The following is a 26,810-nucleotide window of genomic DNA, read 5'->3' as shown; positions in this document are numbered from 1 at the left end:
CTTCTTGTGTTGTTTAGCTGTTTGAGAATCCTGATTTTATTCCTTTAATATAGTAATTATCCCAGTTTAGTTTTTGGTCTCCTATTCCATCCAATGATGTTTCAATTTGAGTTTCTGGCGGAATTTTTATTACTGAAGTCTTTTCTGTAATAGGAGTCCCTTACTGAATTTTAGATTTTCTTTGACTTATTACTAATTTTTCCATTCAGACTGAGAATACTGAAAATTTATAAGTTTGAGCTAATGTTTCTAGATTTTGTGCCAGTTGGAAGATCTCACTTATGGAGGGAGGCGTTGTCTCATTGGGAAAGGAAGGAAACCATGGAGTCCTCTGACCTTTTTGAAGAACAGAGAAGGAGGAGAATTTTCTAATGGAGGGAGGACTGGGAATTCCCAACTCTGGGAAAGGGATATTAGCCCCTGGAAACTCTTTGAACTGTAGGACTGAGTTGCAGATTTTCTCCCAATCCATTGCTTTGGTTTTTCCAGTGTGGGACTAGGATGCAGGAAGGCTCATTCTTTTGCCCTTGACTAAGGAAGAAGTGGTGGGCCTGAGCCAGGTGTGATGGTAATTTAAATGGGAAAATCTTTCCCATTCATTAGTAATCCCATGTGATCTGCTTAAATCACATGGAAGTCACGTGTGATGAGAGGAACTTGCTGAATGGGTGGAACAGGAAGGGTGAAGCAGAACTGGGAGGAAGTTGAGAACAGTTAGGGTAGAGGGAGGAGAGGGCACTGGTAAGCAGACAGCTAGATTCATGAGTGAGAGGAAGAGAAAAAGGGGGTGGCTTGGGAATGGCATTGTCCCCCGCAATGCTAACGTATATTGACTTCTTGGTTACGATGATGGATTTGGCTTTCTGGTGCTGGAATTTGGCTTTCTGGTGTCTGAATAAATGTTTTTCTTGTGCCTTTTGATATGGAGAATCTACTTTGTGATTCAAATCTATACTGGCATATTCATAGTTGCCTTCAGTGCTGTGAATATTGCCTTGGCAATATATCAGGTAAAGGCAGTTCAGGGAGCTTTTCAGACCCAACAGATTAATTGGGAATTAGAGAAGTGTGGAACTTTTAAGTATAAGAACCCTCATCAACCTTGACTGAGGTAGGGTAAGGAATTTTGGGAATTCCTTGGCCTTGGTCAGTCAGGTAGATGAGAGCAGAATCTCTTCTTCCACACAGACCAGGTGGTTCTGGAAGAAAAAACACCAGTCAGAAAGTCTATCCCAAGATTTTGGGGTGAGGTTGGTGTCCTGATCCTGGTCTTGATTCCTGATGAGACTGCTCTAATTATGTTTTTAATTCCTGTCCCTTCATTATTTTTCATGCAATAAGACATTAACTTTTTTTTTAAATTTTGAACTTAAGAAAGACCCCTTCCTATTTCCATATACAGTGTAGGATAAGAGAAGAGGGTTGTATATGAAGCTGACAATCTTTATTATGTAGAGCTTATTTTTCTTTATAGTATATAATAAACTCATCATATAAATTTCAGAATTATCTTGCTTATCTTTGGTTCCTTCTGGCTTTCCTTCTTTATTTCTTTCCTTTTTTTTTTTTTTTGAACTTCAAACAGATTCTGCTAATAGATAATGAATTCTACTTTTAGACATGTTGACATTCTAAGGGTTGATTGGGTGGTGATTCAGGCCTGAATCTCAGGAGAGGGTAGGGCTAGATGAGTTGATTTGGGAATCATTTTCATTGAGATTATTGAACTCATGGAAATTGGTGAGACTGTGGAGTTAGAGATTTGAGTGAGAAAGATGTCTGCACAGGACAGAACCTTAAGCAACAGCAAAATAAAGGTCAAGACCTTTTATTTTGAGTGAGGTATGTGAGCAACGAGATGGCAAGCTTTGCCAGACTGTAGAGTGCAGGAAGTGGTTTACTATAGAATGAGGCTGGAAAGAGCAAGTGGGGTTGGGTTATGAAGAGATTTAGATGCCAGAGGAGTTTTTATATTTGATCCTCAGAGGTAATAGTCAGATTTGCTTTTAAGGAAAATCATTTTGGCAGCTATATAAAGCAGGCAATTTTTATGAAGACTTTGAGTTAAAGTAATTTTGAAACAAGAATATTGATCAGTTTTTGTTTTTTTGTTTGTACATTTGGTTGCTAAGATTTCTTTCTAAATCATTGTTTTTATGGTGTCCTAGCATCTAAACTAGGGAAAGAAAAAGAAAACATATACACAAGGCTTATCTGTCCAAATGAATGTGTTCCAAATATTTGAATGGATTGCGATAGAAGTTCGATAGCCTCTGTAGTAGCTTTCAAGTTTTCCATTTTTGTATAGGAAAGCCCCATTTCTGAAATAATTTAGGGATACTGTAGCAGCAAGGACTCTGGCATACATAGGAGGGCCTGTTGTACAGGTTCTTAGATCTGCTTTTCTAAAAGGAAAACAACTTTTGAGAGGTCAACAGTCATTTTAATCAAACACATCTATCATTCATTTTGTTCAGAGGAAAAAGTCAGCACCCTGAACTTCAGAGAAAATACCAACAGAGAATAAAGACCAACAGACAGGGCTTCCAACTGTCTGACCATAAGTAATGCATACATCACAGATCAATAGATATCCAACTGTCTGATCATTACATATATACATAGTTAACTGAGAGAGAAGCACCCACATCTGGCTTTTCAAAGCCAGGGGGCTCCTTAGCAGCTACCCAGAGTCTCTTCTGGCCAAACAAACACTTCCAATGAGTAAATCCCAAAGTAAAACCTCACCTCAGAGTATTTATATACTTTGCAAAGCCAGAGGGCATGATCTTCTGACCCAGTGCCTCAGTAGAAATTAACAAAAGGTATTGAGGCCTATTAATGGGCAGGGAATATCTTTAACTCTTTCCCCCATTTGCCATTAACTCCCCCCTTTTTGGAGGTCACAGAATGGGGGTTAGTGGAGAGTGATGTACCTCTACTTGCTGATGTAGGCTTTGGCATCTTGAGTAAAATGATTAATTAAAAGCAATGAGACTGGGAAAAAACGTCATTTCCTAATCTACTCAAGGTTGTCTAACACAAGGAATTTGGAGGATTTTATTTATGACCTAGTTGCTTTAGTATTATTTGTATAGACACGTAAGTAGCTATAATTGGGAAGCAGAGGGAGAGCATCTTGGCTGACTTTCGGAAACAAAAGAAATCAAAAAGCAATTAAAATTACATAGAGATACAGGATAGTAGGTAATTAATAGAAACAGGAGTCTTCTCAAGAAATTCTGGCCAGTGCCAAGAAGATGGCTTCAGATTGTTCTCTCAAATGAGTATGAAAGACCTCTGGGTGAAGTGCTTAGAACTTTTTCCTTTGGAATCCTACATTTGAATGCTAAATCATATTTTATAGGAGAGGAAGAAATAAACTTCTGATACAAAAAGATTCTTTCATGGGTAAAAGGACTCAATTTTGAATATTATGATGTATGATATTGCATATGAATTAGCTATCTTACAGCAAGCAATATCATTTCATTTGCATTCCCCAAAGTGAAAATGGTGCTTCTGGTTACAAAATTCTAAGAAGCAAGCATATCTTTATATACATCAAAATGAATGTCATAAACACCACAAAACAGACACTATGAAATGAATTTTGGTAGTTATAATTTAGTATGCCCTACAACATTATTCAGAGGAGATTGAAGAGAGGAGAGATGTGGACCAGGGACAGTCTAACAGTATTTGCAGTGTTGTACATGTATCTCATCTCTAGAGAAGTGAGGGAAGTGTACTTTCTTGGTAGCTTAGTTTGATCACTATAATCATAATATTCAGTTTCATTTTGTTTTTGTTCTTTCAATTAATACTGCTCTAGTTATTTTATTGTTTTTATAATTTAGCTTGCTTTACTTTGCATCAATTCATAATTTGACTTTCCCTGAATCACTGTATTCTTCATATTTATCATCTCTTATGGCACAACAGTATTCCATTACATTCATATACTATAATTTGTTTCTCTCTTCCCCAGTCAATGGGCATCTATTTTGTTTCTGGTCTATTCTACCACAAAAGTACTGCCATAAATATGATGGTTTCTCTAGGACCTGTCTTTCTATCTTTTGAATTTTGGGGATATATGTCTAGCAAGGAGACTCCTTAGTCGCTATTTCGGCATTGGTGTTGGGCCGGTATATTTCAAAGACCACTTCCATTTGTTTGGTGGTCTTCATTTCCTCCAATTATGTGGTCCTGATTTCTCTTCTTCAAGTTATGTCTCACACAGTCAGGTGAAGGGCAAAAAGAACTATGGTATTTTTCTCTAAGATACCATTTCTACTCCTTTTACTCAAATATTATTGTTTGAAGCTAACTTCCCTGTCAGTTTGGTCTAATAATCACATAACGATTCTCTGCAAACTCTCACTCCCCATTTCCTGGTTTTTGAGTTGTATTATCATCAAATAGCTGACAAGGGAAATCCTCCTCTATTTGGAGTAATACCAGGCAGACTTTAAAGCCAGTGCCCATGGCAACCTCTCTCTGGCCTTCAAGTAGGATGAAAAAAAAATGGTTGGGCCCTTTTTGGGTTCCCTTCATGTTGAGGTGGATTGCAAGCCACTTAATGAGTTCAGTAGGTCAGGTGATTTAGGAATAGACATGCTGAGGGTAAGGAGTAGATTTTTTTTCCCTGGGCCTCTGACATCATCAGTGAAGAAAATTCTCTCCATAAGTATAGATCAGCATGTTAGTTTTCTAAAGCATTGAGACTTTGATTTCTAGTGTCTTTTGCCTTAGTTGCTCTAGTGTTAAAGCACTGAAAAATTAAGTGATTTGCTCAGGATCTCACTGCCAGTATATGTTAGAGACAGGACTGGAACTCAAGTCTTCCTGACCTGGCTTTGTACCAGTCTTTGAGTGGGTGGGTTCTTTTAAAAGCTACTAGAGGCAATACAGCTTTGAACACAGTGGCTAATAATTGAGATTTGCATGTAGCAGCTCCTAGTAAATGAATAATGAGGTGATTTCACTTCCATCAAAAATAGCTTGCCAACCAACTTCATCTGGTCAGAACAGCTTTGAACATTGGACAGCTCCAGATTCTCTCGTTGTGCTTATCACCATTAAATATCAAAGTTGAAGGAAAAGTGTCAATTGTAAGAAATTAAGAGAACATAAAAGCATTTGAAATCCTCAAGTCCTATTTTCCCTTGTGAGAAGCTGAAGCCTAAGTGTTAATCATATGTCCCTTCTTGTTTTAAGTTTAACAGAAAAATGTGTATTTAAAATACTCTATAATAGTGAGCATCACATTTATGAAAACGAGGTTTTTATTTCTTCAAAAAAAAGACGAATGTGTTTAATTAGTTAAACATTGTTTTCTGCACTTTTGCTTAAATTCACTATAATTTTTCATTAAGAAATGTAGGGAGACTATGCTTGTATGAACTAGATACATTCTCCCAGGATTTGTGTAGAAATAAGCACTTGTAATGACTGAGAGAGGCTCCAGAGCTCATTAGTTGGGACATATATTCTTTGTGCATCTCCTGGAGAAAACAAATGGAAGGTGATAGGTACATGTGTAAACAGAACCATTTCAGTAGAGAAGTTAAAAGGTTATACATTAAAGGAGCAATTTCTGCAGAATGGTAAGCATAGTGACTTCTGATGTTTTTTTCAGGCTGCATTGTACCATGTTGAGAGTTTGAATATGTCATATTCACAGTTTATTTAATATTTATATTGCTTTGAGTGAAATGAATTTGGGTTTGCTTAAACGTGGATCCTAGCAAATTTTATTTATGTATTTTGTTCTGAATTAAACCTAAGGAATGTAGCATTATGCTTCCAGTCATCTCAGAGTCTTCCTTGTAGTTTCTCTTTCTACCCTGCCATATATCCAATCATTTGTTGCATCTTCTTGATTTTACTTCCCTAATACCTTTCTCTCTATTGAGGATATTCTTTCTCTCTGCACGGGGCATCATTATTTCTTGAACTATTCAAGTCTCTCAGTTCTCTAGTCCATCTTACAGACATTCCTGATGCACAGTTCTGACTGTGCCATTTCCATGCTCATAATTTTTCAGGAGCTCCCTGTTACCTCTGGGATGAAATACAAACTCACCTTGGCATTTTGAGTTCTTCACTTTGTTTCCCATCCACCCTTCAAGGCTTTTTTCATATTAGTTACTTTCACTGATTGTTCTGGCTCCACTGGCCAGCTAGCTCTTCTCTGTCCTTGACATCGAGGCCTCACCTTTAAAATCCTTTGCTTCTTAAACTCAGCTTACATGCCACTTCCTATAAAAACGTTTCCTGTTTCCTCCTTGTTGTTAGGTCTCCCTCCCCAAATTATTTTGTGTATAGTTGTCTCTGTATGCGTTGTTTCCCTCATTCTCCTCTCCCTCCATTTCCTGGCTGAGCGGAATGTGTGTGTTCGTCCTGTGTTGCCGAAGCAGACCATGCCATCAGAGAAATAATGGTATGATTTGCACTTGACTTTGTTTTGAGTGAGGGAGGACTGAGAAGAATGGGAGTTCTTTGGTGAAAGACTGTTTTTCATTTTAGTCTTTCTGTCTTTAGTACTACTAGTACATAGTGAATACTTAAGAGATATTTGTGGAATTGAATTGAGCTGTAGAAAGGGGAATTTATATATAATATCAATTATTTATATTTGTATATAAACTCAGATTTCTAGATTCTTGTTTTGTGATTTTTGTCTCACAAAAAAGACTTTCCACAAAAAGAAAAGCCTTGTTGTTGACCGTCTGGCCTTGAAGGACGTGCTAGATTTTGTTCTAACAACAATTATAGAATACTTATATTAACTGAGTTTCAAGGTTCTGTCAAGTGTATCCTTTCTGTTATAGAGCTGAGATTGTAGGAATTACTTTAAAGGTATCTCACCAGAAATCAGCTCTTTTTTCCTCAGGAAAAGCAACAGTTTATTCTATTTTATTTTTTTATACATCTTTCTTTCCATCTTCCTTACCTTCATGCCTACAATGTCCCATCTGTGCCTCTTGAAATTAAACTTTCTTATTTTCTTCTATCTCTGTATCTATGTATCTTTCTGATGCATTTTTACAGGTCGTACAACTCAACACACTCACAAACCCAACAGAATATAATCCTTGAAAATAGTTTAGCAAAACCAGCTAAAAGAGACAAAGTGGTTGATAGTACAAGTCACCTTCTGTTTTTGTTTTTTGATGTTTGTTAGCAGAAAGGAAAGAAAAGTTTATTGTTTAACTGAAATGATTTTGTAGCATATTTTCAATTATATTTGCCTTGAGTCTTTATTTTTTGTCACTTAATGTTGCCTTACACTTATATTGCTATTAGACTGTTACTTTTCCTCAGTACAGAGAACTGATTTCAGGTAAAATACCTTTAAAGTAGTTTCCACAATTTCAGTTCTCAGTGGGAAGAATAATCTTGACAGAACCTTGAAACTCAATTAATAGAGGTGTTCTGTGTATTGATGCAAGAGCAAAATCCGATTAAGTACCTCAAGGCCAGGTCAAAGACAAATCTTTTACCTTCTACTGGTGCACCTATTTTTTTTTTTTTTAAATAAGATTGTTGTCATTGGTATATATATTTCTGGTTCTGTTTTTTTTTTATATAGGCTTCTTGTATCCTTCTGAATTCTTCATAATTGTCATTCTTTATGTCCTCATTTTACCTCAGAATGTTTCCTTGATAATCCCCTTGTTTTTACATCATCTCCAGTTACTAATGACTTATTTCCCTTCACAGCCTTCCCCAGTTGAACAACATGAATCATTGTATTTGCACTTACAGAGTAGGCCTCATTACACACTTGTGCTTAATTGTCAGTTCTTCAAAGTCACTATCCTTGATGTCTTTCAAGGCTGACTATAAAGGACAACTCCTCTTCGAAACCTTCCTGGATTCCTAAGCCAGAAATGAAGTCTCTTAGAAACCTCATTGTATCTTAGATATCTCATTGTATCTTCCATATTCAGTTTCCAAAGTTGTATTTTTATACAAGTTTGTAGATTGTGAGCTCTGTGAAGGCAGGGACTTTTTTCATTTTTGTTTTTTTGCCTTTCTTTGTATCCCCAGTGCTTAGTACAGTGCCTGGCACATAGTAGTTGTTTGATAAATGCTATTGGACAATTTTCTTTACATGTCTTTCCTTCCTTACTAGACTGTAAGGCTTTTGAGGCCTGGGAGCAATATCTGATTTATTTTTATTACCTGCCTCAGTGCCTAACATTCATACCTTGTATATAAACATTAAGTGTTTAGTAACTGTTAATTTCCATATATCTCATAAGAGTAAAAGGACAGCATGATGAAATGTTTTGTAGGCTAGTTAGTTTTTCTGCTGATTTATGGATTTGAAGGAATGTCTAACTAAAATTTTTTTCAGTGATACCTGTGAATCATTCTAGAGTTACGGAATTTAGAGTGAGGAGTGACCTTAGATATTTAACTATTCTAACTCCTTCATTTTGCAGATGAAGGAAATAAAATCCTAAGAAGTTCCATGGCTTTTTCAGAGTTACACAGGAAGTAATAGAATCCAGATGGGAACTCCAGTCCTTCAACTCCAGATCCTCTCCCTTTTTTATATACTGTGCTGTACTGTTTCACCTTTCAGTTCCATAACCTTGACCGAAAATCCTTTTGGGAAATCCTTGCCCATATCACATATATTCTTTATATCTCATTTTACCTTAAGAATGGGGCTTACAAAAAATACAGAGCCACTTTACCAAAGTGAAGTACTGTGAAATGGGCACAGGTCAAATTCCCAGTTTAATTAAACACTTGTTCTTTGTCATCACCAAGTAATAACTAACTAAAGACCTCCGGTCTTCTTCCCTACTGTTTGTAGTTGACTTAAGGTTGATATTAAAAGAGCCAGTAGTTTAATTATGTTCAAAATGAGAGAAGCATATAAACATCAACATATTTAAAATATTTCCTACTAGTTCAGTCATTAATAGAATTATTCAATAGTGTTGCAGTTATTTCTTCCATATGAACAAACTTTACATTTGACATTGAATATTATATTTCTACCCACAAAAATAATTTTTGGTTTTCCTTGTATTATTTGCCTAAAAACAGTTTAGACTTTCTTGATTTTTGTATCAATGACTTCTTAAAAACTGATATAAGATGGATCATTGGTCCTTCTCCTCCATGTTAGTGGTGTTTTCATTAGAGCTTATATTTTTGCACAAAAACTTTTTATCAAATAAATCATAGATATGAATAATATGTGATAAAATATATAAAACCTGAATTCTCTCTTTCCATTTAAAGGTTCAAAGTCTGCTTTTGCCTTTATAAAATGGACACAAATGAATCATGTACAATGATTCCAAAAGGCATTTGCATTATTAGGAAGTGGATGCAGCACAGAGAAGTTTAGCTTTACCGTGTCACAAGTTTGACCTTTCCAGAATGAATGTGGTTGTTATAGATATGAGTTAAACAATTAATTTTCTTTCCCCTTTAGAACTGGCCTTTTGTTTCGGGTGAATATTTGGGATTTCCCAGGTTTCTTTGAAAAGAAATCAAAACAAAGGACTGTAGGGAAGTTAGAATTGATTATGACATTTTTTTCTATTAATTTTCTGTAGCTAGTAGAAGAATTGACAATCATTACATTAATTTTGGAGATTTCCTGAAATATGAAGTTATTTTAAAAATCTATTCTAACTTGTATATATGTTATAGCATTGAGGTCATGTTTGTATTCTAGCCTGTGAGATTCCAGAAGAGCTCCCTGAATCTAGTTGTCATTTTCTTTGTTTTATTCCTACCTTTTCAGCAACATCACAGGCAGCTCAAAGGGAAAAGCAGATCATCGAAGGTTAGGCTAATGAGTGGATGTAGAATAGGGAGGCAGTATGGTATGGATAAAAACTGAAGGACATTTTAGTGTGACCTCCTGAGCCATTCTTCTGGCTGATTTTCTGAGTCATTCCCTACACTCAGCAGGGCTGGAGGCCTTTCATTTGTCTTTTGTGACATATTCAACCCCCATCTGATGAGAAACAATAAAATAAGTTGTCAAGAGGCAGTGAGAAATGAAGCATAAGTGTAATTAAGCAGCAGTGAATGAAAAAAAATGACCAAATTTAAATGGTGGTCAGAGTGAGGGTTACCTGTACCGTCTTCTGAACAATGAACAGGAGCTTTCAATTACACCTAAATTATCCCTTTTCTATCAGGATAAGATACATGGATCTTTATTGCTTAAATTGAATTCATATTGAAAAAGAACCAGTTTGAAAGGTATCTTACTGCTGAACAGTGCATGATCTCTGGTTGCGTTTTGCTTTGTCCTAGTAGGTCACATGACTACTTTTATTTTATCCCCATTAAGATGCCTTGTTTCACTCTCATTTTCAAATGAGGAGGAGCCTTTGCAATTATTCTGTAGTTCTTTTCTTTTGCTTCTTCTGTTTTCTCTACCCATTCAAATCATATATTTGAAAACATAAAACTCAAAAATTTTAGAAAAAAACACCCTTCAAAATGTCACCTGATTAATGATACTCTCAGCTGAAAGCAATAAGAGAGATGTTTCTCCTTGTAATTTTTCAGTAGTAACACCTTTCAGCTGTATACATTACTATTGGGCCATTAATGGAATGGTAGTTTATTGTACTGGAAGAATCTTTTGATTTAGAGTCAGAATATCTAGACTCTTTTCTTGGTTCTGACACAATGGTTGTATAACTTTTGGCAAACCATTTAGCCACTTTGAGCCCCAATTTCTTCATCTGTAATTATTATTAATATTTATCCTATCTGCTTTGAAGGCTTATTGTAATGATGATGATAGCTGACTTTTATGTATTTTTTCATGGTTTTCAAAATGCCTTATCCATCACATGACATCTTCATTGTGACTGTACTTCCTTCCCAGATTGATTTTTTTTTTTTAATTAAGGGGCCATTCCTTGAGTCACTTCTTAAACAAGCCTAGTGAGTGTTGTGTCAGTCAAAGTGAGACCTCAGAAAGACCTTATCTTAAAAAGGCCAAGGTCTCTTGCTGCATCCTGGTCTGTTTCCAGTTGTCCTGATCTATATCTGTCCACTGAACCCAGATGGCTTTGGAGGAGAAAATGAGGCTGGTGACTTTGCACAGCCCTCCCTCCCTCAAATCCAATTCAATTGCAAGTCATGGCATCATCTTCCTGATGTCATGGTCCTCTTCAAGAACAAAGGATAAACCATAACCACATGATAATCTTAAATATACTCCTCTAAACAAGATATTTTCCATACATAATATCATGAGTCAAAATTATATGATTCCTTGATGAAATTAAAATGAGGGATGTTTGCTTGCCAAAGGTATTTGCCGCTGTCATAGAAGGTATCCAGTTCAGCCAGTGAAGGCTTCCAGATGTTCCAATTTGCAGATCATCCAAGTTATGAAAACCCTACTAGCTTGAAATAGTTTAACTTAACTGCCAGTCAGGAAAAATCAAGTGGAATAATAATAGTAATAGTAACTGACATTTACATAGCCCTTTAAGGTTTTCTGAGTATTTTACATATATTATTTCTTAAATACACTGTGAGGTAAGCACTGTTATTACTTCTATTTTACAAAGGGGTAAAATGAGACTTGAGAGAGGTCAGGTGCCTTGCCCAGGGTCACGTAGCTTTAAGTATCTGAGATAGGATTTGTATTCACATCTTCCTGACTCCAAGTTTAGTGGAGACAGACTACAGACTGTGATGTGCATCTAAATGGACAGATGAGAGAACATACAAATCTTTGTATTTATCTTGGAGAGTCACTGAAATCGGGCACTGAACTGGGCTCATTTGAACAAGGAGGAGGAAAGTAGGTTGGGCTCTTTTTGAGAGGCTCCAGTTCTTTTAATTACCCCAAGCTTCTCCTTGAAGCAAAGGCCTAAGTTTAACATGAGTGTTCTTCTGGCATTGTTTTATTTCTGAGAGTCCTGGAATGTTGTGATTTTTGAAGAATTGAAATTGAATTTGAAATTGAAATTAACTCAAAAGTTAACAAAGTTGTGTGATGGGTGTGTCATTCATATTTTTTTATGATGACCTTCTTAGTCACTTCAGCAATAGTTTATTAAGAGAATGAAGTTGTTCTTCAATCTTTTCCAGTGCAAGTTTTCCCTCGTGTGTCATTAACAAGGGATAGCCAGGTGGCACAATGGATAGAATCATTTTCCTGAGTTCAAATCCAGTCTCAGACACTAGCTGTGTGACTCTGGCCAAGTCACTTACCCTCATTTGTCTCAGTTTCCTCATTTGTAAAATGAGCTGGTTAAGAAAATGGTAAACCACTTTGCCAGGAAATCCCCAAACGGGGTTACGAAGAGTCAGACAGAATTGAAATGACTGAACAACAACAATCACTGACAAGGATATTTTTTTATTATCTAGTCTAGCTATGTAGAAGAAAAAGTAATTATCTACACTGTAAAGTAGCATAGATATGCTTTGCTATAACTTTATAAAGAACCTGCACAAATAGTCTGGGTGTCAGCTGATCTAGTAAATTGTTCGTTTCGTTCTTATTTCACTTATGTCTTTTCTACTTGGTTAACGAAGTTATGCAAAGACTTCTGGGTAATGAAGTTCATCCAAGACAGAAAGCATTTGGAACAAAAGTTAGGCAGTCATGATTCTTATTACAGAAGCCCACAAAATGTTGAATATCTTATTAAATATAAGTACTAGTTTTTTAGCCCTCATTTTAAATTTCTCCGTCTCGAAAACTTTCTCAATTTTCTATTTGCTTTGGGTAGGTAAAGGATTGGATTATCTCTTCTAGGCTGAGATTCGTTTAGCAAACCCACTTGATACCAACTTGACACTTAGAAAACGGTTCTTATCTTCAGGGCATTATTTTTTAATTCCTGGCACCATTAAAATCCAAAATATTATTTTAATCATAAGGGAAATTATATTAAGGACATTTTTCTAAGAAATCTCAAATGAGAGCTAAGATGTCATAGACTTGAGACTTCTGGCTCTGCTATTGGACAGAGAAATCCGGTAAATGTTGACTATTCACCTTTTAGAGGCCCCTTTTAATGTAGATGATATTTGTTATATATATTATTATGTCATTATTTTATGTCTTTTTATAATTATGGTATCTGTCCTTTTTATTCTAATATGGTTGTGTAATTTTCCCCATCATATTTGAGTAAAAAATGCTGTAGTAAAATAGTGTACTAATTTCATTCTTACCTTTCCAATTCTTTGCAAATACTAAAGATTTTAGTCATGATTTAATAATGAGTGTATTTGCAAAAATGACTCTTAACTGGGGAAAGAAAATCTAAGAATTTGAAGGAAAACTTATTTTATTCTCCTATAATGAGAATAATAGTCTAAATGTATTCAAATGCATTTATTTATTAAATTTAATTAAATTTATTGAAGTATCTTTACTAATACAAACCAAGAGTTTTTATACTTCAGGTTGGTGTCTCAAGTTATAACCTCATTTAATTTTAAATTACCAAAGTTATAAACAAGTTTCAAAATGAACATTTTAATGGACTTTGACTATAATGGTGCTATTGTAATTATCTGTCACTTTATAGTTTTAAAGATTTTTATTCAATTTTAGTGGAAACTGATGTTTACCCAGAATATTAATAAAACAGTTCTGTTAATTTGACAAGCTTTATAACACTGAGATGAATTCATTTTGTTAAAACTCAAGGTTCTTTAGTAACATAGTTTTATTTTTTGTTGTTTAGAAAAAGTTTTTATTTCAGTCAAGCCCCATTTGGAGGCACATGCATTTTAATTTTTTCTTCTAAGTATAAGAGAGAACTTCGGTAATCAATCCCATAAAATAACCCTGTAACTAGAGCACTTATAAAATACGCTGAGAAAAGTTTGAAATCTTTATATTACTTAAAGTGACCGAGATCCTGAACAAGTATAATTTCCATTTCTTAATGTTAAGGAATCTATTTTTACACGATAATGTGCTGAAAACGCTTTCCTTTTAATTACCAGGCTTTGGCATCTGACTTAGAGAAGAGGGAGAGACAGCAAGTGCGGATGCTGGAACAACTTACGGAGATTCAGAAACGCTATGAGGAATGTGAGAGTGAACGGACACTTGCTAATTCCCAGGTCAGAGAGTTGGTCCAGCAAGCGGAGGAGTCTACCAAGGAAGCTGAGCGGTATCTCAGTGAGTTCCAGCGGTCAGAGGCCTTGAGGCAGGAGTCGGAGAAGAAAAAAGAAGAATTGAGAACAAAGGCTCAAGAGTCTATTAGACAGTGGAAGCTCAAATATAAGGCTTTAGAACGAGACTCGGAGAAGCAGAATGAGACAGTTCTGCATCTTACAGAGAAAAACAATCAGGTAAAAGGCAAAAATTCTCCTTTTTTAAGTTTAAAAATTTATTGCTATCTTTTGTTACCGTCTTTGCCCAGTCCATCTCTTCTTCTTCTCCTCCCAGACAACTCAAATGCTTATAAAAAAGAACAGCTAACACCAGTTTGACAAAACTAACCAAATTCAGCCAAATCAGAGCAGTTCGTTCTTGTATCTCTGCTTTGAAGCCAAGTTTTGGTCATTATAATTTCATAGCACTCAGTTTTGATTTTGTTGTAATCCTTTTTCATGTACATTTTTTTCTGGTTCTGCTTGCTTTACTTGGCCTCAGTTCCTCTATCTTCCCATATTCTTCTGTAGCCTTCATAGTCATTACTCCTTTCGGTGCAGTAATATTCCGTTGTATTTATGTACCATGACTTGTTTAACCAGAGGATGAATCCCTAGGGAGAAATTTTTCTCTGTTCTTGGATTTATTAAAAACATCAATCATTTTATGCCTCTTTTAACAACTTGATATTGACTTGCTTTGCAGTTAGCTTTAAAAAAAAATTGTCCCTCCTTCAACTTTAGAACCCAAAAATCTCAAATACAAAAAATCCCTAAATGCTTTATATTCTGAAATATTCTTGAAGGATTTATAAATGGTTAAATTATACATTAGAGGTTCTTAATGTGAGCATTCTGTGAATTGTTTTTCTTTAAGCTGTATTTCTGCATAATTGGTTTCCTTTGGAGTCCTCCATAGTTTATTTTTTGCATGCAAAAATTTCCAAAAAAGGGTTTCATGAGCTTCCCCATGCTGCTGAAGGGGTCCATGATGCAAAAAAGATTTAAGAAGCTCTGTTTTATATACTTCTGGATTATCCTTCACAAGTTGGTTGAGAAAAAATATTTTTAACTAGAGTGTTTATTTCTGAGCCTATTCCTGGCAGCATCTGCTGTGGCTTGAAGAAAATGTGTATACAACATTTGCAGTCTGGCTGACTGGCCAACAGTGGCAGATGATAAGCCTTCTTAAATGTTTTAATGCCATTTTTACAGTATTTTTTTTTTAAAAAGACTTGTTTAATATATGTACCTCATAATTTTTTTCCTCTTGTAAAATCACTTATTTCAAATCTATTTCATGCTAGTTTTTTCCTCTCACAGTTATATATTTTGAGGGAATTGAACCCACATGTTTAGCACAAAGACAAGAAAATAATGATTGATTTCCATCCAGATTTAATATTTTTACTTAGCACTTGGACTTCCTTGTCACTTATGTCAAGAACTCTGTTCCAAAAGAGTGATCAATTATCTGAATATGTTTTAGATTAAAACAAATTCCAGTTACAACTGTATTTATAGGATTAAATGCTAATTGAAAAAAAAGACAGGTGCGTCTTGCTAGTGTGAGCTTTTGCGGAATAGCCAACAAAATACTCATTAGCTGTTGAAGGGTAGTGTTCTGTTTTAATAAATATTTCCCAAAAAGGATGAAAATGAAAAATATAATGATTTAGCATACAACATGAGCTGCTTAAGTGCCCCCTTCCCTTTTGTGATTGGATGAATTCAGTACACATTTTGGACAGTGTTTTCCCCCATGTTTTTTATCTGCATCTGTGAGTCCTCTTCCAAGATGTCCAAATGAGTTTAAGGAATGATAGTAAAAATTGAATAAAACTCCAGGGATGTGGGCCCATCTTGGGAATTTTTCTGTGGATATTGCCTAAAAGTAGCTTTTAGACAATGCTCAACTTTAGGGGTAGGGAAGGAAAAGCTGAACTCAGAACCCTCGAGGCATTTTAGCTGTTGGAGGTAGTTTTGTAGGAAATAACATAATGACTCTTCTAATACTACTGCTGTAATTTTTATAGCTCAGTTTTGCAAATGATACAGCCAAGAAGTAGTTAAATATGTATCAGAGGTAGGGAGTGCCTCTATTAGAGCAGCATCTTCACAGATTTAAAATGGTTAAATTGTATATTGGAGGTTCTTGCATTCTGTGAATTTTTTTAATTTGATAACTGTATTTCTACATGTACAATTTCTCCTTGTAAAGACTTAAGAGTTTTTAAAATAACGGGGAGTTAGGATGATCATTAATCAGAAAGAAAGGAATAGAAGGACAAAAGGGCAATTTTGGTGTGCAACATGTTTATATATGTATATATTTATGTAATTTTGAAGGGCTTTGAAAATAATTTTTTACTCTCCTGCTTTACTAGATCTTTTCTTAAAAAAAAAAAAAAATTCCACAAAATATTTGAATAAATGAGTTCCTTTCTCCACTGTATCCTTTCCTCTTCCCCAAAGAACTCAGAAGCAGTAATTCTAAAATTAGTTTCAGAGTGTGGTTGATAACATATATTGAAAGAAAAAATTCATTGGTACACAAATATGATTTATTGAATTCCATTTTGAGGTCTTTTAATGTAACTGAGTTATAAATCCTGAAACTAGAAATTCTATGAAGGTGAAATGGACACAACTTTTGCAAAAGAATTGTAATTATTACTGCCATAATACTGGTCCTTTTTTCTTCTTACTTGTCATTTCTAATGGCCTGATGTAATTTCCGTTTTAGATTTTTATTTAAGAGCATGTAACATTGGAAGACTCTTGGTCTTTTTTTGTTCTTTAAGAAAATTTGATTCATTTCTCAAACTTCCCCTTTCACCAAATGATTTTTCAGCTTATACTGAGTTTGACAGGCCATTGTGAAAAGTATTCACTATTAAGCTGTCTGTCATCATGGAAGAAAGGGCAAAAATTAGTAGCCTATTTCCTTTAAACCATGTTTTCATATTAGAAGTTAGACATTTAGATTATTCATTTGGGGGGAGCTTAACAAAAATACATGAATATAAATTGTGCAGCTTACAACACTGTAGGTAAAATCTTTCCAGCCAAAGATAAACTGTTATTCATTATTATAAACTGCTATTCATTAAACTAATATTCATTATCTGGATTTTTTTAATATGACATGTAAAGCTTTGTATGTGCTTCTGCAAAAGATAAAGGATAATATTTTAAATTAGAAGTCTGATTGGACCTCCCACTCATCTAAGCATTTCAAAACATACGCAAAGTTCTATTTGAATTTGGATTATGGGAAAGCTCACTTAGCTATATTTTTTTCTGCCGAATTGATAAAACAATTGACTTGCCAGTGTATTGAGCCTTTTGCTTGACTGTATTTGACTGCATGAATCATAGAATTTAAGTACTTTCCATTCCTCATCTCAGCTTCTTTTTTTTATTAAAATGAAATCTGAATAGCTTATACTTCTGCTAGACCTGGAGGAAATGTCAAATACTGTCAGTAAATTACTTTCCTTGTTTTTTGGTTAAAAATACCATTTAATGATTTATTTTGTCTTTATACATAACCAGTTCCTCCACTCCAAGTTCTAGATGGAATCTCCCTTTTGACAAAGAGAAACAGCTTAACACAATTGTCTGACACAGAGACAGTGCTCGACAATGTGCTTTCCTTCAGGTCCTCTGCCTCACAGTGTGAGGAAGGAGTTGTTTCATATCTCTTTTCTGGAACCTTCATTAGTCTTTCCTTTACTCAGAGTTCGACTCTTTTTTAATGATCCTTGTGTATATTATTCTTTAACTTCTCCTTATTTTTGCTTCCTATCAGTTCATGCTGATCTTCAAATGTTTCTTTGAATTCTTCACGTGGATAATTTCTTAATGAATAACAGTATTTCGTTACGTGACCATGCCTCAGTCCATGGATACCCACTTTGTTTCCATTTGCTATCTTAAAAAATACTTCTTTGAATATTTTGGCAAAATTGGAACTTTGTTTAACTTCTTTGAGGTATGTATCCATTGGCAGGATTCTTGGACTAAAGTGCATGGATACTTCAGTCCCTCATGTCATTACAAATTGGAATATGACCAGCCTGACCACTTCAGGATTCCACAATAGAGTGGAGGGGTGGCTTTCTTCTCTTAGGCCTCCTAATGTTTCCTGTTTCCATCTCTCTTGATTTTCTCCATTTTGTGTGATATGATATAGTCTTAATTTGCATTCCTCTTTTCATTAATTGAAGTATGTTTTCATGTGGTCATTTATTGTTGGGGGTGTAAGCTCAGTTCCATGTGGACAGTCTCGGGCGGGTAAAGGTGAGGACTTCTAAATCTTAGAGTTCTCATGAGGCCCCCCAGGAAACAGCAGGGAATTGAGGAGTGAGATCTCGTGAATTTCCACCTCTTCCTGTGAGAACGTGATGGGAGAGAGCATCCCCGCCCTTGAGACTGGCCCGGATCTGGGCACACCTATTGTAATCTAACAGGCACGGTATTGAGGTGCAAACTATGCGGCAGGAGAGCTTAAGTAGGGTCAGGAAAGCCCGAAGGCGCTCTTAGCGCTGAGGGGCCCTTAGAGGACAGAAGGCCCCTCTTCCTTCTTTCCTCTCTTCGCTCTTCCCTCCCCCTCTCTCCCCACTTTCACTTCTGCTTTCATTCTCTTACTGTAAGATCTTTGCCTCCTTGGGAGATTTCTCTCTCTCTCCTAAGGAAGAGTTCCCCCTGCACATGTAACCAGGACCCTGAATAAAGCCTAACCCTTGTTCGACTCCGGAAAGTCTCTTCTCTCGCACGTTTATCCGGTTTGGCCAGCCGAAGACCTGGGACAGGTAAGGTAAGACTCGGGTAGCCCTCAGGCCTCTAGGCCTGGCAATTTATAATTTGCAATTCTCCTTAGCAGTTTTATTTAACAACTACCTGTTTGCTCATATCCTATGGCCACTTTGGGGAATGACCCTTGGTCTTATAATTTTGTGTCATTTGCCTGTGTATTTTGTAAGCCAGACTCGATTCATTCTTTTTAGACCTTGACAGTATTCCATGTTTTCTGTATTGTTTTATGAAATTGATTTCATTTAGATAGACCATGCTACTGATAAACCAAACTGGCCAATTCAACTTAAATTTTTGTGCCTATTACATGATACGCATGGTGTTTATGTGCTGGAGAGAAAAACCAAAATTGTAAGGCAAAATTTCCCTTAAGGAATTTACATTCTACTGGAATATGTCATCATGTGTATAGATAAGTCAATACAAAATATACATAAAGTAAATGAAAAGACATTTTGGAAATGGAGAGAGCGCTAATAACAGATGTTATCAGTCAAAGCCTCATGCAGTAGATGGTACTGGAACTGAGCCTTTAAGGCATCTAAGATTTACAAGAAATTGAGATAATGAGGCAGAGCATTCCAGGTGTAAAAGGGATAGTTTGTGCAAAAGCAGGAGTTTTGGACATGGAGTGTTGTACCATAGACTTGTGTTCTTTGCTGTAGGGCTGTAGACAGCACAAGTAATTCTGGTGTGTCATTTTGCCAGTGTATACTATTTAGTATGTGTGGTTCCAAGTGAGAGAATATAGCCAGATATGTGCCTCTTCTCCATCTTCCCAACCTTGCCCCTAAAAGACATTAGAAGCCCTCCTCACTGTCAGTTCATATTATCACCTTCATATGTATAGACCCAATCCATCCATTTATTTTATTCATTAAAGAGTGGCCTAGTGACCTGAAAGATTTATGATACAAGTTCTGGTTAACATTTAGAAAGGAGGACAAATAGTATTGAGTACCACAAAAACTAACAAGGGTTATTTATAGGTTGAAATTAGAACTGGAAGAAACAATAAGAAAGAAAAATAACTAAATTGTCATCTGATCAAATGTTGAAATAATGCTTGTCACTTTTGGGAGTGCTAATTAGTGTTTTGAATAAAAAAATAAGCTACTGATATATTATAGTGTACTTGAAAAATTGTCAATTAAAACTAATATGTTTCATATAAACAAACCTTTCTATATCCATATTTATTACAAAAAAATTCTTTAAAGAGGTGGCAGTTTCAAAATGTCTCGTAGTGAAAATGTTAGTTTTTGTCAAATTTCTCAAATAATGGCAAATTCTAAAATTGCAAACTAACTGCCAAAGTCTTCTTCCTCCACTATCACTAAACTCAAGCTTTGCAACTAACTTTCCAATTTTTTTTCAATTGCTATTGAGAAATATAACTAAGCAATTCATTATTCACAACTAAGGAAGGAACAAGTTAGGGACAAGTTAGCCAGTAGCTAACATCACCTAGTTTTAATGTTGAATTCTTTGCTCTTTGAATTTTTCTGTATGTACAATGAGGATAATGTTTCATCTAGTGTCAGTATACTCTCTGTGATCCTTCCAGTCCTGGTGATGTATTACAGTGAACCCATAATATGTTGTTAGGTAGATAGTGACGAATGCCATGAACTTACTGAACACTTGGTTGGAATTTGGGGTGAAGTCTGTATCCATGCAATTAGAAGGATCTTTACTGACCTGTTTGAACATGGATATCAATAAAGTATAGATGTCCAGTGTGCTTATGAAAGTAAAATTGTTTGAGCGTCATCAGGTGAGAAGTCATCCAGTAAGAGGAAAGTTGCGTTGATTAGTGATGAGTAATGTCCTATTAGACCTAGTTCTTTGCTGACTTGACAAACAACAGACAAAAACCACTTTCTTCCCAGAAACATGGATCTGGAGTCTGACAGCATATCAAGAATATCATGCTTGACTGTTATTCACTTCTTATGATTCATATTGGGATAAATTATACTACTCAAAGAGTCTAGAAAACATAGCTAAGAATTGTGAAGTCCTGGGAAAAAATTAAGATCTTGGGGTACCAATGATGTTTTCTTGACTACTGCTGATTGAAGGTAGAGTATTCAGGAAGGGCAGATTGGGTAGTGAACAGCTGTCTTAGATGATGGCATTTGAGAATGGATTTGGATTTCTGGACCATGGCTTAAATAGGAATGATACACTCTTGCCAAGGTGTTGAGTATATCCAGCAAGGGCTGGTGAAAGTATACTTAAGAAAGTTGTAAAATGAAAAGGAAGGAGGACAAAACTTCTTTATATTTGTGAAAACTCTCATGCTACAGAGATCAACAGGAACATAAAGTAGTAGCAGAAGAGAGGATCAGTAATTTATAGGAGAGAGCTCCCAAGATGAGAGCTTGGTCTCATACGTCTATGCAAATATACACAGTATGAGCAGTAAACAGGGTGAATGAGAGATTCAGTGTAAGAAAGCAAATTTGACATTATTAGTGTTAGTGAGACTTGATGTTGTGATGTAGAATTTCAGCTGGACATATGGACATCTGCTGGCTCTCGCTGCCAAAAGTAGAGTATCTGAGTGTCTTTCCTTAATCCTTATCTCATCCTTCAAAAGGTGAATCGAGTAATAAAGGGAACTGATATTCTGGAATGAATCTGAGTGAACGAAAGGAACTATTTAGTGATAGAGAAATGAGAGGAAGTTGAGGGTTAAGTAAATACTATGCCAGCGTTACACTGGTAATAGAGAAGAGGAAAATTGAGCATAAGTCTGGCACGCAAATTAGATTTTCTGATAGTACCTTTTAAAGGATGAAAGGAGTGATGGGTAGGATCCAGTAGCTTAATGTATTATAGGGCAATTTGGCCCCAAGAGAAGGGGAAATTCTCAATCATGAAGTCCTGAAGCACAAGCAGAAATTATTTCAGTGAGGAAGGAAAAAGTGAGCATGCTAAAGACACTGGTGTAGAACAAAAGAAGTCATGGATTAGCTCATTTTAAAAGAAATATCACAGAATTACAGCACTGGAACAGACCTCAGCGGCAATCTAGTCTCACCCTTAGCCAAAAACAGTCTCTTTGGCTATGGATGTAACAAGTGGTCCCTTTGAAGACCTTCAGGTGGGGGGAACTCACTTCTTCCAAGAGCAGTCTAATACTTTTGTACTAGTACTTTTCTTGACATCAAACCTAATTTTGCCACTTTGAAACTCTGACCCATTGCTGTAATCATTCTGCGTCATCACAGCCTTCAGATGCTTTAATATAGTTATCATGTTTCAGATCTAGATTATTTCCCTTGATCCTCATGTGACATGGACTCAAGGAACTTCATCACATCTTGTTTGTCCTATCCTCTACACTCTCTCCAGCTTATCAGCATGTTTCCTAAAATGTGGTACCCAGAACTGCACATAGATTGTAGTAAATAAACATGAAGGAACACTATTGTGCTGTAAGAAATGAGGAAATAAATTATTTCAAAAAGACACAGAAAGACATTTTTGGTAATGTTAATAGTATTTTATGTTATGTTATATTATTATTATGTTAATGTTATTAAGTATATGTAAAGATAATTTTCTTTTCTTTTTTTTTTTATTTCTTAAAGAAAATTTTTATTTCATTATATGCATATACCACAACTTGCTCAGTCATTCCCAAAATGATGGATATCCCCTCAATTTCAAATAATTTGTTACCACAAAAGAGCTGCTATAAATATTTTGTATAAGTGGGTTCTTTTGCCTTTTTGTGATCTTTCTTGAATGCAGTCCTAGTACTGGTATTGATGGGTCAAAGGGTCAACTTTGATAGCCCATAGGGCATAGTTCCAAATTGATCTCCAAAATGGTTGGATCAGTTCACAAATCCATCAGCAATGCATGGGATCCATTTTTTCCACATCTCCAACATTTATCATTTTCATTTTCTGTCATATTAACCAATATGACAGGTATGAAGTTGTACCTCAAAGTTGTTTAAATTGTATTTTTTGATCAATAGTGATTCAGAGCATTTTTCATATGACTACAGATAACTTTAATTTCTTCTTCTGTAAATTGACTGTTCATATCCTATTGTCATGTATCACTTGAGGAATGACACAGTTTTATACATTTAACTAAGTTCTCTATATATTTTAGAAATAAGCCTTTTATCAAAATCATCAGACGTAAAAATTGTTTCCCAGCTTTCTGCTTTCCATCTAATATTGGTTGCATTGTTGTGGTGGGGTTTTTTGTGCAAAACCTTTTTAATTTAATGTAATCAGAATTGTCCATTTTTTGCTTCACAATGTTCTCAGTCTCTTGTTTGATCAAAAATCCTTCTCTTTTCCATAGATGTGACAAATACACTATTCCGCATTCTCCTAATTTACTTGTAGTTTCAGCCCTTCTGTCTAAATTATGTGTCCTCTACACTGATACATGTGGAAGTCTGGCTGTTGAAGGATGCCTGTCCACCCAGGGCTGCACTGAAATATGTGGTGATTCTCTGACCTAGAGTCTGTTGGTTCCTCTTGTTATTCTAACGCAAATGAGCAGGGAGAGGGTGGTGCTGGTATTGGCATCTGCCTGCTCCACCACAATGGCATTCAGTATCTCCCATTGATTTTCTTTTCTTTTTTTTTTTTTTATTTAACTTTTAACATTTATTTTCACACAATTTTGGGTTACAAATTTTCTCCCCTTTTACCCCCCCCCCCCCCCCCCCCCAAACCCGAGCTATCTGATTGCCCCTGTGACCTATCTGCTTTCTCCTCTATCCTCCCTCCCTGCCCTTGTCTCCGTCTTCTCTTTTGTCCTGTAGGGCCAGATTGCTTTCTTGACCCCTTAACCTGTATTTCTTGTTACCCAGTGGTAAGAACATTACATTTGGTCCTAACACTTTGAGTTCCAACCTCCTTAGCTCCCTCCCTCTCCACCCCTTCCCCTTGAAAGACAGGCAATTCAATATAGGCCATATCTGTTTAGTTTTGCAAATGATTTCCATACTAGTTGTGTTGTATAGGACTAACTATATTTCCCTCCATCCTATCCTGTCCCCCTTTACTTCTATTTTCTTATGGTCCTTTCCCTCCCCATGAGTGTCGACCTTGTATTGCATTCTCCTCCCCATGCCCTCCCCTCCATCCTCCCCCCCACCCTGCTTGTGCCCCTGTCCCCCACTCTCCTGTATTATGAGATAGGTTTTCCTATAAAAATGAGTGTGCATTATATTCTTTCCTTTAGTGGAATGTGATGAGAGTAGACCTCATGTTTTTCTCTTGCCTCCCCTCTTTATCCCTCCACTAATAAGTCTTTTGCTTGCCTCTTTTATGAGAGATAATTTGCCCCATATAACTTCTCCCTTTCTCCTCCCAATATTTCTCTCTCACTGCTTGATTTCATTTTTTTTTTAATATATGATCCCATCCTCTTCAATTCATTCTGTGCACTCTGTCTCTATGTATGTGTGCGTGTGTGCATGTGTGTGTGTGTGTGTACTCCCACCCAGTGCCCAGATACTGAAATGTTTCAAGAGTTATAAATATTGTCTTTCCATGTAGGAATGTAAACAGTTCAACTTTAGTAAGTCCCTTATGATTTCTCTTTGCTGTTCGCCTTTTCATGGTTCTCTTCATTCTTGTGTTAGAAAGTCAAATTTTCTTTTCAGCTCTGGTCTTTTCATCAGGAAAATTTGAAATTCCTCTATTTCATTGAAAGACCATTTTTTCTCCTGAAGTATTATACTCAGTTTTGCTGGGTAGGTGATTCTTGGCTTCAGTCCTAGTTCCTTTGACTTCTGGAATATCCTATTCCATTCCCTTCTATCCCTCAATGTAGAGGGTGCCAGATCTTGTGCTATCCTGATTGTATTTCCACAATACTTGAATTGTTTCTTTCTAGCTGCTTGCAATATTTTCTCTTTCACCTGTGAATTCTGGAATTTGGCCACAATGCTCCTAGGAGTTTCTCTTTTTGGATCTCTTTCATGCGGTGTTCTGCAGATTCCATGAATATTTATTTTGCCTTCTGGTTCTAGAATCTCAGGGCAGTTTTCCTTGATAATTTCATGGAAGATGATGTCTAGGCTCTTCTTTTGATCATGGTTTTCAGGTAGTCCCAGAATTTTTACATTGTCTCTCCTGATTCTATTTTCCAGGTCAGTTGTTTTTCCAATAAGATATTTCACATTATCTTCCATTTTTCGAATCTGCGCGGTATGTTCTGAGATATCTGTCTTTCTTGAAAAGTCCTTAGTGTCCATCCGTACCATTCCAGTTTTGAAAGATCTATTTTCTTCAGTGAGCTTTTGAATCTCCTTTTCCATTTGGTTAATTCTGCTTTTGAAAGCATTCTTCTCCTCATTGGCCCCTTGCACCTCCCTTGCCAGCTGAGTTAGGCTAGTTCTCAAGGTGCCAATTTCTTCAAGATTTTTTTGGTTCTCCTTTAGCAGGGAGCTGATCTGTTTTTCATGCTTCTCCCTCATCCCTCTCATTTCCCTTCCCAGTCTTTCCTCCACCTCTCTAACTTGATTTTCAAAATTCCTCTTGAGCTCTTCCATGGCCCGAACCCATTGGGTGGGCTGGGACACAGAATCCTTGATTTCTGTGTCTTTGCCTGATGGCAAGTATTGTTCCTCCCCATCAGAAAGGAAGGGAGGAAGTGTCTTTTCTCTGCTAAAATACCCTTCAATAGTTTTATTTCTTTTCCCTTTTCTTGGCATTTTTTCCAACCAGTGGTCTGACCTCTGAATGTTCTCCTCACACCCACCTCGCCTCCTGGTCCTCCCAGCCAGCGTTTGGGGACTGAGATTCAAATGCTGCTTCCTGCCTTAGAGTTTTTGGCGGGGGCAGGGCTGCTATTTAGTGTTAAATTAAGTTCAGGTGCTGAGGTCATGGGCAGGGCCGCCTCTCTGGCTCAGTTCCCTCAGGGGGTTTATGCATAGACCTTCCACAATGGATCCAGGCTCCCGCCAGTTTGGGGAGCCCCTGTCTGCAGCTGCCTCTCAGCTTCCATCTCCTGGGGGGGCCCGAGCCATGGGAGCACCCCACTCCCCTCTCAACCCGCCAAAGAGACTCTCTCACCTACCCCCGTCAGTCACCTGTTGGTGGGGGGGCTTGTGCCGCTGCTGAAGAGCCCGTCTCTGGAGCCCTCCCAGATCCGTGTCTTTTGGAGCCGCGGCCACCGCCGCCGCAGGTCCGGGCTGGGCACCTCGTCTGCAACGCGACGGACCTTTTGCGAGAGGTTTGCAGGTCCCTCTGTGGGTGGGGGGACCTGCGTGGCTGCTGGAGATCCCGTCCCCGTAGCCCTCTCGGATCTCTTCCCCTCAGTGTCGTGGCCGCGGCGGGATTGCACTCTGCTCCCCGTCCCGGCGCCCAGTCCGCGGCGCGAAGGTCCCCCCGCGAGAGGTCCGCAGGTCTCTCGGGAACAGAAATCTCCCTCGCTCCAATACTCCGTGGTCTCTGGGTGCAGAATTTGCCCTGGCTTGGTCCCCTCTAGCCGCTCTGTGGTTTGTGGGCTCGGAGCTGTGTGTATGTGCGTCTTTCTACTTCGCCATCTTGGCTCCGCCTCCAATTTTCTTTTATCTTTTCATTTTTTAAAACATTTTTATTTAAAATTTTGAGTTCCAAATTCTATCCCTCTTTCCCTCTCCTCTGCCCACCCTGAGATTGTAAGCAATAAGATTCAGGTTATACTTGTGCAGTTATGTAAAATCTTTCCAAATTATTCATTTTGTACAAGAAAATTTGAATAAAAAAATGAAAGAAAGTGAAAAATAGCATATTTCAGTCTGTATTCAATCAATATCAGTTCTTGTTCCAGAGGTGAAAAGTCATGCTTCTTCATTAGTCCTTTGGGATTGTCTTAGA

The 26,810-nt window shown here is 36.8% G+C and overlaps 1 protein-coding gene across 13 annotated transcripts in view; it reads left to right on the top strand.

Moving 5' to 3' along the window:
* The window catches only part of CEP128 (centrosomal protein 128), a 559,633-nt gene that overhangs the window by 136,706 nt on the left and 396,117 nt on the right, over nucleotides 1-26,810 (top strand). For all 13 annotated transcript variants that reach the window (XM_072623250.1, XM_072623249.1, XM_072623247.1 and 10 more), the window contains one exon: nucleotides 13,987-14,337. In XM_072623250.1, the coding sequence (XP_072479351.1) occupies nucleotides 13,987-14,337 (351 nt within the window). The remainder of the gene's footprint in view (nucleotides 1-13,986; nucleotides 14,338-26,810) is intronic.

The sequence above is a fragment of the Notamacropus eugenii genome, chromosome 7 (genome assembly GCF_028372415.1).
Source record: "Notamacropus eugenii isolate mMacEug1 chromosome 7, mMacEug1.pri_v2, whole genome shotgun sequence".
Lineage (NCBI taxonomy): Eukaryota > Metazoa > Chordata > Mammalia > Diprotodontia > Macropodidae > Notamacropus > Notamacropus eugenii.
This window is presented reverse-complemented; position numbering and strand designations above follow the sequence as displayed.